Below are 12,089 nucleotides of genomic sequence, written 5' to 3' on the forward strand. Positions count from 1 at the left end.
TAAGTATGAGATTGAATATTCCATTAATAATTACTATATTTTGATGCGAATATTTTATTCAGAAAAAAAGTATCAAAACTAAATAATTCTCTTATAAGATATCCAAATTGAATGAGAGGGAGTTATCGATGCTCTAATCCCTGCTTGAATGAATATTTGTATAACAATCGATGCTTGTAGTTTCACTCTCTCCTTAATTTCTTTCTTGCTGAATGAGTGATTCGACAACTCAAAATGGAGGAATTATCTTGGTATCTATATGACATGCCTTTTTTTCTTATTGAAGTGACGTATATTTACTTTAATTAACCAGTCAAAATATTGAATAATTTGATGGATTTAAATAGCTTGATTTATTTGCAGATATTTCTGCATCTAAATTACTCAGGTTGCTTGGAAATTTTATATATCATAAGTGCTAAGTAGAACTTAATAAACTTGTTTTCTCTTGATGAACAGGAGTTGAAATTGCATTCATACTATTTCGTGTTTATTTCGATTTAGTACAAGAGATTATAAATATTCATATAGTGAAAATAGCCGGGAGTTCTTGACATCTTACAATTCAAGCGTTTATTGAATGAGATGATTCATTTTTGCTTTATGTTTAAATATTTTGAATCATACTCTCACCGTGATTCAATATCTTCTTTGACAATCTTTCATAGTGTTTCAATATCTCTTATTTGTTATGATGAACAACTCATCAATAAAATCATTTTGTCTGTATTTAATGCATGTCAACTTGAGATAGCAATTCATAAGCATAAATTGTAGATCCTGAAGTCATTAAGCAATTTTTAAATTTGGAAGTAGTCATTAAAATAATATAATTACCTTGGTTTATCAATATATTTCCAGTAGTGACATCATATTCAATTAATAATTGCATTTTGGGGTAGTTATGATTTAATGTTGAAAATCCAAGCTAAAAATAAAAAGAACTTGGGAACCAAGATCAAATTACGCTAGTCTTTAATAACTGACTCATTTTCCTATTGAGTTTTTGGGTGTCCTTATCTTTCATAACGAATTCCAATTATTAATCAGTGAAATTCCAAAAGGATATATTGAAGTGAGCTATGTTGAAAAGTAGTAATGCTAAGAACTTTGGTTTCATTGCATTGATTCATTTGATTCAAAGCTTATTCCGAATATCTATTCATTACTAAACTTTTTTCAAAAAAAAAACTGTATGATAAAAATATAGTTATGTTGTAAATTAACACTTCAGAAAAATTCAGGGATTTTTTACATGATATCTTTCAATTTTTTATGGATATGAATTGATCTAAAATCAGATCCCTATTGCTTTTTTCAATAATTTTTTTTTTGAAATTGATTTAGCTCAATTTTTTATATGGATACGAAAGTGATTAAAAAGCATAAGAAAGGAAAGCAAAAGAAGCCCAAGCCAATTAATAAAAGAATAACCCCGTTAATCCGTATGGAAAGACCGTTACGTCTTGTATCTCCTCACAATTATCCAACGAATACATTTTCGAAAAAACGCGTATCATCATCCACACCTTTTAACTCACTAGAACAACGTAGACAAGTATATCCTAAGAATCTTTCACCTCAAAAAAATGATATCAAGTTTATTGGTAAATTTGAATCTGGAAATTTAGATTCAGTATTTACAAGAGGAGATTTCGCATATGAAATTCACATTTCGCCAGATCCTAAGCATACAGCTCAGTGGTTTTACTTTAAAGCAGAAAATATCAACCCTGGAAAATATACTTTTATCATTACAGGATTTCATAGAGATACTGGTATTCATCATCATGGTGTAACACCAGTAGCTCTTAGTGTTACCGATAAGAAACGCGGAATTGGATGGAAACGAATCGATTCTGATATCAATTATTGGTTAAGTATCAGTGGGAGGCCCCGAGAATACACGATGTCATTTGATTTTACTGTAAAGAAACCAGATTCAATATACTTTGCTTATACATATCCATATAATTACACAGATTTAAACGAATTTCTGAAGAGTCTTCCAAATTATGTAAAGATTACAAACATTTTAACATCAGCAGGCAAATTAAACGTGCCTATGATCTTTTGGGATGCAGACAAACAGAAATCGTATGAACTTCCAGAAAAATTTAAAGAAATTCATCATGGAAAGAAGCCTTTAATAGTCATTGCTGCTAGACACCATCCAGGAGAGACATGTTCATCATATGCAATGGAAGGATTTCTAGAAAAATTGTTTAATAAAATGGATCCAGAAGCCACTGATATACGAAACGAATATTCATTTCTCATTATACCAATGGTAAATGTTGATGGCGTTGTTTGCGGATTTTACAGGCCAGGATTAGACGGAATTGATTATAATCGCGTTTGGAAGAAGAAAACTAAAACGCAGCTTGGAAATTCGATATTAAGCTTATTAGATGCATTAACTGAAACAAGGAAACTCGTTTTCTTCTTAGATTTCCATGGCCATGCAGGATTATTTAATGCGTTTACGTATACGGTCAAAAACAGAAGGATTCCGTTAACAGATCTTGCATCTTTATTCCCAAGATTCATGTCTAAGGCTTGTCCTTACTTTTCTTCAACATCATCTTATACTTTAGGTCCAAAAGCTTATGACCGAACAATGAGGGTTGCACTTCATCACAGATATAGCGTTCCTTTTTCGTATACCTTAGAAATGTCAATTGGTGGCTCAACTTTGACGAAAACGCATAATCAATTTACACCAAACGAATACAGGGAAATTGGTGAAGCAACTTTAACATCCATGGTGCAATTGCTTCTAAATCACAGAGAGATCAAGAAACAATTGCTTGGAATTGCATCTCCTCCGAAATCGAATCTTCAAAGAGATTTTGCAAGCTTTAGTGACTTCAGAATCAAAAGAGCTAAAAAGATTGATGAAAAGATCCATGAGCATAGAAGACGTTTGAAACCTCGCTCTGCAAATACTTCAGATGTTGATGATTACGACATGGAAAATTAATTATGTAATTTTTTTGTTTTAAATTGTAATGTATTATTAATTTGATTACTTTTTACAAGTTGTGCTTGTAAGAAATAGGTGATTTCAATAAAATGTTCCATAAGATTAAAATAGTAAGATTCAATACTTAAAAGTAATACGATTTGTTTCGAAAAATATCATTAATATTCAAATTAATGAATAAAATTGTTAATTATGTTTTTTTCCGAAGAATTATGGATTAAAATAATGTAAAACTAATATATAGTGTAGAAAACACTATGATTACTAAATTTTCAATACTATTGTCCCCTTTAAATAAGTTTATTGTCTGAAAGTGAGACGAAAAATCCGAATTTATCATATCACATGTCACAACTATGATTTCTCTTCGTCCAGGGTGGGAACTCCGAGAATGCCAAGATTATCCAGGTTTGTGTTATTACTATAATAAAGATACCAAATTTAGCACTTGGCATCATCCTCCTAATGAAGGGAAATCCTATTTTCTTCAACACATTATTATCAAGTTTAAAGAATCTGTAAATACAGTAGATCGGGAAGGGAAAGAAATTACGCGTACAGCAGATGAAGCTATGACATTAGCACAAGTAATTCATAAGCAACTATTGGAAAACACTTCAAAATTCGAAGAATTAGCAGAGAGATATTCGGATATATATGATAAAAGAACAAATTCTAATTTAGGATGGTTACTTCGTGCAAATTTATTACCCGAATTCAGAAATAAAGTTTGCGCTCTACAAATAAACGAAATAATGCCACCAGTTAAAAGCAAAATGGGAGTCCACATATTTAAACGATTAGGGTAATCTTTGTTTTTATATTTGATTATTTACTTAGCTTTAACTGAACATCCAGTGCAGATTATTAAATTTTATGCAAAATAATTAATGTTATAGCTTCAACAAATGATGATTCTTTCTATTAACAATTTTTCAGTATTATTTTCAAAATTTGTATCTTATAGATTAAAGAGTACCTTTATTTGCGGATGTGAAACGCATATTTCTTCATTCTTATCATATATTTTTCTTTTTATAAAGAATTTTATTTTTTATTTAGAATCATGTATTCGGGTTAAGTTTTTAAAGAATTTGATGGATTCTTTTAAAATCAACAATATCAGTATCCATCAATGGACTTCAAGAATTGAATGTCAAAATGTAATTGAAAATAATAAGACTAGCAAATCTTCAATCATCTTATATGTCTGCAAATTGATGAAATAAGATAAATTACGCAAATTAACTAATTTTAATATTAAACAATAAACAATTAAATTCTAAGATAAACAAACAGATAATCTTACCACTTAAAGAGATCAGTAGATTTTGAAGTATAAACATGTTCTTTCAATGCTTTAACAGTAATTTCAGCAGCATCGAATGAAGAGAAAGGTTGGAATACTATTGGTTGCTTCTTTTGTGGCTTTTGGGTAATAGGGCTTCGTTGGTTAAATGACTTAATTTCATTTATTATTGGAAATACATTTTGTATCTCTGGAGTGGAGTATGATCGGCCTATTGGCTCTTTTCGTTTCTTGTCCATCCATGTATCCATACCCTCAAGCGGTAAAACGTTCTCGCCTTGGTTTGTGTCTTCGAAGAATGAAGGATAACTTAGCTCCATGGATGTTGGCAATGCTTCGTTGGGAGCGGCTATTGGTGATGAGATCGCATCGAAGTCAAAGTAAAAGTCATCGTCGTTAATCATCCCCGATGTAAAATGAAATGATTTATTTTTTTGGCGCAATTTAGACGCCGCATTATTTTTATATTTTGAATAGTTTACATCGAAAATGCGGGAAGATAATCGTCCTCATCTCACTTTGAGCGCACTTCTCGATTGAATGGAAATTCAGACGTTTTTGAGATGATTTTGTACGTTAAAAAGCTGATGGTTAACTCAACAAGTATCGCTAACTGATCCTTGAAATGCAATTGATATTTTTTCATTTGCCATTTCAAGGTTATCTCATATGAATAATCATCATGCACTACATGTCTATCAATAATGAATGAACCTTTCTGTGATCGTACGATTAAATATTTTCATCTCATAAAACTTGGCATATATCGATGATTACTACAGACCATATTCCTTTAATAGCCTAGTCAATAATATTCTTACAGATGGAACTCAAACAAATTCAGTTCCATTTCGATTTAAAAATAAATTGACTTATATGAACCTTTAAAATCCAAAACCAAAAAGGAACTAAGACTAATTGTTAAATAATAAATATAAAATCAAATTTTTATTTGTTCAGAAAATAAAAAAAAATTATAATGTTGTCAACCAAGTATTTGGATTTTCTACTTCCATATTTGCGAAAATCAAAGCAGTATTGATATCCTCAATCTGCAAGAATTCATCCTGAACTTTATCAGCCAAATCTTGCCATTCGCTCAGCACTTCATTGAAATTATTGTTGATTCTTTCAATGAAATCATTAATCCATTTATCATCAGGATTTCCTTCAATGAAAACATTCTCTGTTGGTTTTCTTCCTGTCTCCTTCTTAATCATTTCATTTGCTTCGTTTAGTATTAAGAAGTAAATGACAGTTGATTTGATCTTTCCAAATCTTTCACTCTCAGGAACATCTTTGACCAAATTTGACAAAAGATCTTTCAAAATTTTTTCTCTGAAATGTCGCCACTCTTCAATTGTCATCAGCAATAAACAGTCTACAGCATCTTGTTTGGTTAAACTGTTTGTTGAGTTCAGTTTGGAAATGATTTGGCGCTTTGAACTCTCAATTAACGAATAATAACCGTAAAACAAAAGTGGCAAAACTTTGATATCATTTACCAAAGAACCACCTCCCATCTTGAAATTGATGGACTTTCCTTGCGAAACGATCTCAAGATGGTAGTTGATATCGCTGGTGATATTCCTTGCCGATCTGTAGAACTTATTGATCTTGTTGGCATAGTTGGAAATCACTTCATTTGGAGAAGGAATTGGATAAATACAATTGCATGGAGATTCGACATTTCTGACACTTGCGGATTGCCATTCATTCATTCTTTGTGTTGGGGTTTTGAGTTCTGAGTAGTGGCATTTCTGGTGGACGAAAACGAAATGTGTCGCCAAATTGGATTCCTTCGAGAAGTAACCGTAAATTCCTAAAGGTTCATCTAGCAAAAAGTCAAAACCGTCTTTGCAAATGCAACAAGAAATTTGGTCTTCTTCATCTCCAAGCATTGAAAGGAGGTTCTGGAGCTGACTGTTATTAGACATCATCTGTTCATTTTGCTTGAGAAGCTTTTCTCTTTCTTCGTTCGACTTCTGTTTGATTAAATTCTTTTCTTCTTCAATCAATGAATTTAATTTTTCAGAAATCGGTGTTAAATTCAAGTTCTTCACGATTTGTTCCGCGATTTCACCAATATCAGTTGTAGATGCGACATTTCTCAACTGCAAAATCAATTTCAAAAACTTAAAATCATCTTTCTGCAAGTGCTGTTGCAAGATGTCAGAAAATGCCATTCCTGACAAAGTTTTGAGAGCTGCAGGAAGAGTTTCTTTTGTAACTGATTTCTCCCATTGTTTTGATTTCGGACCCTCGTTTAAGTCAAAGTTTTCTTCGACGTAATTTATTGCATCTGTTAGGAAATGGCCAATCGAACCCTTCAAATTGTTTTCGTCGTCATTATTTGGAAGAGAATTCACGAATTCACTGAAACTGTTCAATAAATAAATATTTGAACAATTCGTGTAGAAATTGAATTTCTCTGTCGAATTCTTTGGTCTCAGGCCGCCAATAAAGAACTCCATAACTGTTTTCATCAGTGATTTCCTTCTGCAGGCAAAATGAGGTAATAATGACAATAAATTGGATTGAAGCTGCACAGAATTTTTGACAATATCGAGTTGTAAAGCTTTCAAAATAAATTCAATGTGGCTGTCAATTTTATCGTCATCATTCAATTTGGAATGATCGAAATTAACCAGAAGATTTGCGAGACCAAGTACAGGAATCATTTTTTCTGCGACTTTGTCATTTAATTTTTCACTTTTTTCTGTTAATTTCTTCAAAGAATCCAACAGTTTATCAATAACATTGAATTCTAAGATCTTCTTTTCATTCTCTTGGATTTGGCAAAAAGCAGTTAATACATTGCAAGCAATTGTTGGAGAAATTTCAATGGAATCGATGAAAGGAACAAATAAATCGTCACTTTTTGCTAAAATCCTTGAAAATCCAAATTTCTGAATTTGATCGTCTGTCACTTCACTTCCCTGATTATTTCTGAATGATGTAATCATTGGTTCTTGTGCTTCACCATCCAAACCTTGTAATCTGAATATCACAAGCATTGGTTTGTTTTGAGATCTCGGTTCCCAAACGTTTATATAAACATCTTCGACATTCAAATCCAAAGAAATGATATTTCCATTCACCAACAATTCCATGGAATGCGGGTCTTGCATCAAGTCCGGCATGTTCAAATCTGCGCAAATCTTCTTTTTGACGTCAACCATTTTCGGACCAATTGTGTAATTAGAGAAAGGATTTGAAGAAATTCTTCCAGGAATATATATTTCTTGTGTCCTAATTTTTTGTAAAACAATTTGGAATTCTTTCGCTTTGTGCTTGGGGAATAAAAGCTCATTCATCTCTTTGATGATCATTTTCTGGGATTTCTTCATCTGTGATAAACATTCAGCACATGATTTCACAATCAAACTTGCTGACTTTTCACTGATTTTTGTGAATTTTTCCTCTTCATTTATCATAAATTTGCAACTTAATATTTTAAGAATTGCTGATTTTATGATTTCTGAAGAATCTTCTAAATATTTAGATCTCTGCAAAATGAGAGATTTGAGAATGAAATACGATTTTGCGAGTTTTTCAATTAAATAAGATTTCTTTTCGCAAATAAATAACAAATCAACATCATTAGTTATAAATGGTTTAATGATGTTTGTTATTAATTTAATGTTGTAGCCAACAGAAAGATCCATTGACAAATAGTTTTCTTCTCTATATGTTTGCTCTGTTTCTTTAAGTAATTTGTCAATTAAATTATCAATAATTTTCGAATTTATTGAATGATTATGTGTTTTTTGAGAAAATTCATTCAATTTCGACAATAAATCCAAACATTGGTCGTTCTCTTTCTTCTTTAAGTTCTGGATATTCAAAAATGACTGGTTGATGAAATCAAAAACTTTGTTGAAGTATTTGTCAGAAATTGTTGAAATGTCAAATAAAAGATTTGACACATCACTTCTGACTTGTGAATTGTAACTAAACAATAAACTTCTGATCAAATCTTCAGAGAAATTGTCAAAAATGTCAATGGTTTGCAATTTCATGTTTGAAAGAGTATTCAAAATATTGAATTTCAAATAATCGTCACGATTTCTTAACAACAGATTTGATTTCAACAAAGCACGAGATAAAGGTTGAACAACTATGGATACAAGTGCTGGATTTTTATCAACATGTTTCATTGTTTCAATCAGAACATTTGAAACCGCTTTGTATCTTCTTAATTTAAATTTATCATCAATTTCCAAAATTTGGAAAAGTAAATTGGCCAGGTGAGGTGATGGATTTGGCAGACTATCCAAAAACAATTGGATAATTTTATCTGTCAAATTCTCATTGAGTTTACAAAATGACAGAAGTGAACTGATCGCAGAACTTGAGAATTGTTCCACATCGCAGAAAGAAATCAAGAATTTCATGGCGTCGGAAACATCTGTTGTTGAAATCTCAGCGAACTTTCCGATGACAGACAAACCATTTGTAATATACATATGCTTGCAGTTGTAGCACATGTTTTCTGGGCATTCGCAATTGCATGAATTTGTCAAACCGACGTATTTTGAGACACTTTGTCTGATTGCTGATACGTGTTGCACGAATTCAGTCAATTCTTGGAAGGATCGCTTGCATTTCTCATTGTAGATGACTTTGAGTTCCGATGTCCTTTGGTTCACTGAGATTTCGTTTGTAGGACTCAACAAAAACTCAATTTTTCCTTTGTATTCTTGTAAAGTATTCAATGTATTGTGAACTTTTGACATCAAATTGTCAATCATCTCCAAACTCTGTTCCATATCTTCATCAGAGTTTATTCTCGTGTGTGAGAATGTTTTGACACAATTCATTTGAATTGAATACTCCAAAAAGTTTGAATTTCCACAAGAAGTGCAAATTAATCTGTTTGGATGGACAACATCAATTTCTCTGCATTTTCTGCAGTGAAATGCGTTTTCTGGACAGTTCGGACATCTTCCTGTTCTCTGGTCTACTTCACTGTGACATGCCGGACAATAAATAATATGTGTTTGTTCTTCTTTTATATCACAAAAATGGAATTTTACGCATGTCGCAGTTACAGGAAGAGTCAAATCCAATTTTGATGCTCTTTCGTTTTTGTTTAACTTCATTTCCGAAATAAATCTCCACTCTTTGATCTCAAGAAGTTGATTGTTGTCCAATATCTTTTCCAAACAAACAAAAATTTTGACTGTTTGAGGGAATTTTTCCGGTTTTTTGATGTTGTAACTCAAAATGAAACTGGAAATGATCAAAGGATGTTTCAGCTTCATTAATACATCTTCGTGCGTGTATTTGTACCCGTCAACAATATCTTTAGAGTTCCTTAGTGTTGGCAATCTCTCCGGGTTGTTACAAACAGCACATGGTTGTTCATCCAAATAAGAACTCGAAATGTCAATGAATTTTTGGAGTTCTGAATAGATATATATGTTCGGATGAAGCTTAAGAAGGTCGTATTCGGTTCTCAATGACACTAAAAGTGAATTGATCAGGTCTTTCGGATCAGAAATCAATTTAATTAATTCTGTAACTAAAGAAAAGAAAATTTCGGATTGAGATCCATGATTTGAAGCGTCTTTGAAGTGTTTAGCGATGATGGAAGCTGATACATCGGGTTGAATAAGAAGTAAATCCTTCATTTGCTTGCGAACACTTTGAATTCCTGTTGTAAAGAATAATTTTGAAACTAATTCGATGTTTTTGACCTTTGCATGGCCTAAACATAACAAAGATACCACGGCAACAATGAATTGATCATCGTAGTCGCTCATTAATATGTCTTCCAACGCGTTTTGGAGTTTGGTATTTTCTGATAAAAAGTCTTCCCAGACTTCTGGATGTTCTTGAGCAATTTTCTCGATTTCAAGGAGATCTTGGGATAATTCAAGAGCGATCTTGTAGTTTATTGGCTTCTTGAAACAATTTGTTGTATCAGAATGAGAAATTAACTTGTTTGAAAGAGTTTGGTAACGAATTTGATCTTTGTATTTGTATGCTTCGATGGAATTGTCCTTGAAAAGGTGAATTAAGAGCTGTGTGGCTTGATCTAAAATTGGACTATCATAGCAAAGCGTTTGGATCGAAATTTTCATGTCATCAAGACATATTTGTGGGAATGCATGTTTAACTGTGCGTAAAAGGAGTCTGACAACTGCTGATTTAAGTATTAATGAAATATTTTTGAAAATATTATGTTTTTCGTAGAATTCAATGGGTAAAGGAGAAAGGAATAATAACAAATTTTGATTTGGAAAACTGTTTAACTTAATCTTTGTACTGATTTCGATTTGAGAGTTGAAAATCGCGAGTAACTGTTGATAGACTTGATCATTAATGATTTCAGCGATCTTAACATTGTTATTCTGTAATAATCTTGCTGCTAAAACAATTACAGCTGATGTAAATTCAGCTGCAAAATTTATTTTCAAATCAACAGATTTGATAAAATCAAAGATTGATGTGAAAATGTATTTCATTTTTGCTTCTTCTAGTTCTTCATCATCAGATACTTTTCTGCTGACAAGTGAATAAATTAAATATAACCATTTAAACGATTGTAAGGGATTTAATTGCTCTGGATCTTTAGATCTTTCTAGATTTAATGGTGATAAGTCAACAATATCTCTAATAGATACATATGTGTAAGTCGGATTAATTCCTTTTGCTGAATTTAGCCAATTTCCCATTGTATAGAAAACAACATTCTTATTCTCATTGATTTCATTAATAATAACCTCAATAGGAGGTGTTCCACTGGATGGATCATGAGTTAAAGCTAAAAATCTTTCCATTCTTTTATTATTTTTTTGACATGTATAAAAAATTTTCCTTCCTCAGTTTTGGAAAAAAAAATCTTTTGAATAGAAAATAATAATAAATAATTATCAACCAAAAAAAAAAAAAAAAAAAAAAAAAAAAAAAGGTAGTGGGGCTTCCAGGCACTTCGTGCCTTCTAGCCCTGAGGATGTTTTGTCAAGACTTCTTCATCGTAAATGTTTTGTCAAGACTTCTTCGTAAATGTTTTGTCAAGACTTCTTCATCGTAAATGTTTTGTCAAGACTTCTTCGTAAATGTTTTGTCAAGACTTCTTCATCGTAAATGTTTTGTCAAGACTTCTTCGTAATGAGCGTAAATGACCCAAAAATAATGTTTATGTTAGAATGTTAGATCTAACACGTTTTCTAACATGTTTTCTAACATCGTAGAAAACTCATGATTTCATCGTAAATGTTTTGTCAAGACTTCTTCATCGTAAATGTTTTGTCAAGACTTCTTCGTAAATGTTTTGTCAAGACTTCTTCGTAAATGTTTTGTCAAGACTTCTTCGTAATGAGCGTAAATGACCCAAAAATAATGTTTATGTTAGAATGTTAGATCTAACACGTTTTCTAACATGTTTTCTAACATCGTAGAAAACTCATGATTTCATCGTAAATGTTTTGTCAAGACTTCATCGTAAATGTTTTGTCAAGACTTCTTCGTAAATGTTTTGTCAAACATGAACGTAAATGTTTTGTCAAGACTTCTTCGTAAATGTTTTGTCAAACATGAACGTAAATGTTTTGTCAAGACTTCTTCGTAATGAGCGTAAATGACCCAAAAATAATGTTTATGTTAGAATGTTAGATCTAACACGTTTTCTAACATGTTTTCTAACATCGTAGAAAACTCATGATTTCTTCGTAAATGTTTTGTCGAAACTTCTTCATCGTATATGTTTTGTCAAGACTTCTTCGTAATGAGCGTAAAGGACCCAAAAATATAATTTAGGGTAGAAGGTTAGATCTAACATTCTAA

General features: G+C 31.6%; 3 protein-coding genes across 3 annotated transcripts; 1 reads left to right on the forward strand and 2 right to left on the reverse strand.

Moving 5' to 3' along the window:
• Positions 1-1,360: 1,360 nt before the first annotated feature.
• TVAGG3_0263240 (protein deglutamylation) lies at positions 1,361-3,109 on the forward strand (the record flags this gene model as incomplete). The annotated part of the gene is made up of 1 exon (XM_001583022.1): positions 1,361-2,983. One exon carries the CDS (start codon positions 1,361-1,363, stop codon positions 2,981-2,983), a length of 1,623 nt encoding a protein of 540 aa, XP_001583072.1.
• A 237-nt stretch (positions 3,110-3,346) lies between these two features.
• TVAGG3_0263250 (uncharacterized protein) lies at positions 3,347-4,749 on the reverse strand (the record flags this gene model as incomplete). Its single annotated transcript, XM_001583021.1, has 1 exon — positions 4,292-4,699. One exon carries the CDS (start codon positions 4,697-4,699, stop codon positions 4,292-4,294), a length of 408 nt encoding a protein of 135 aa, XP_001583071.1.
• Positions 4,750-5,227: 478 nt separating this feature from the next.
• Positions 5,228-11,141, reverse strand: TVAGG3_0263260 (E3 ubiquitin-protein ligase ubr4 family; the record flags this gene model as incomplete). Its single annotated transcript, XM_001583020.1, has 1 exon — positions 5,270-11,083. One exon carries the CDS (start codon positions 11,081-11,083, stop codon positions 5,270-5,272), a length of 5,814 nt encoding a protein of 1,937 aa, XP_001583070.1.
• Between the last annotated feature and the right edge of the window lie 948 nt (positions 11,142-12,089).

The sequence above is a fragment of the Trichomonas vaginalis genome, chromosome V, assembly GCF_026262505.1.
Source record: "Trichomonas vaginalis G3 chromosome V, whole genome shotgun sequence".
Lineage (NCBI taxonomy): Eukaryota > Parabasalia > Trichomonadida > Trichomonadidae > Trichomonas > Trichomonas vaginalis.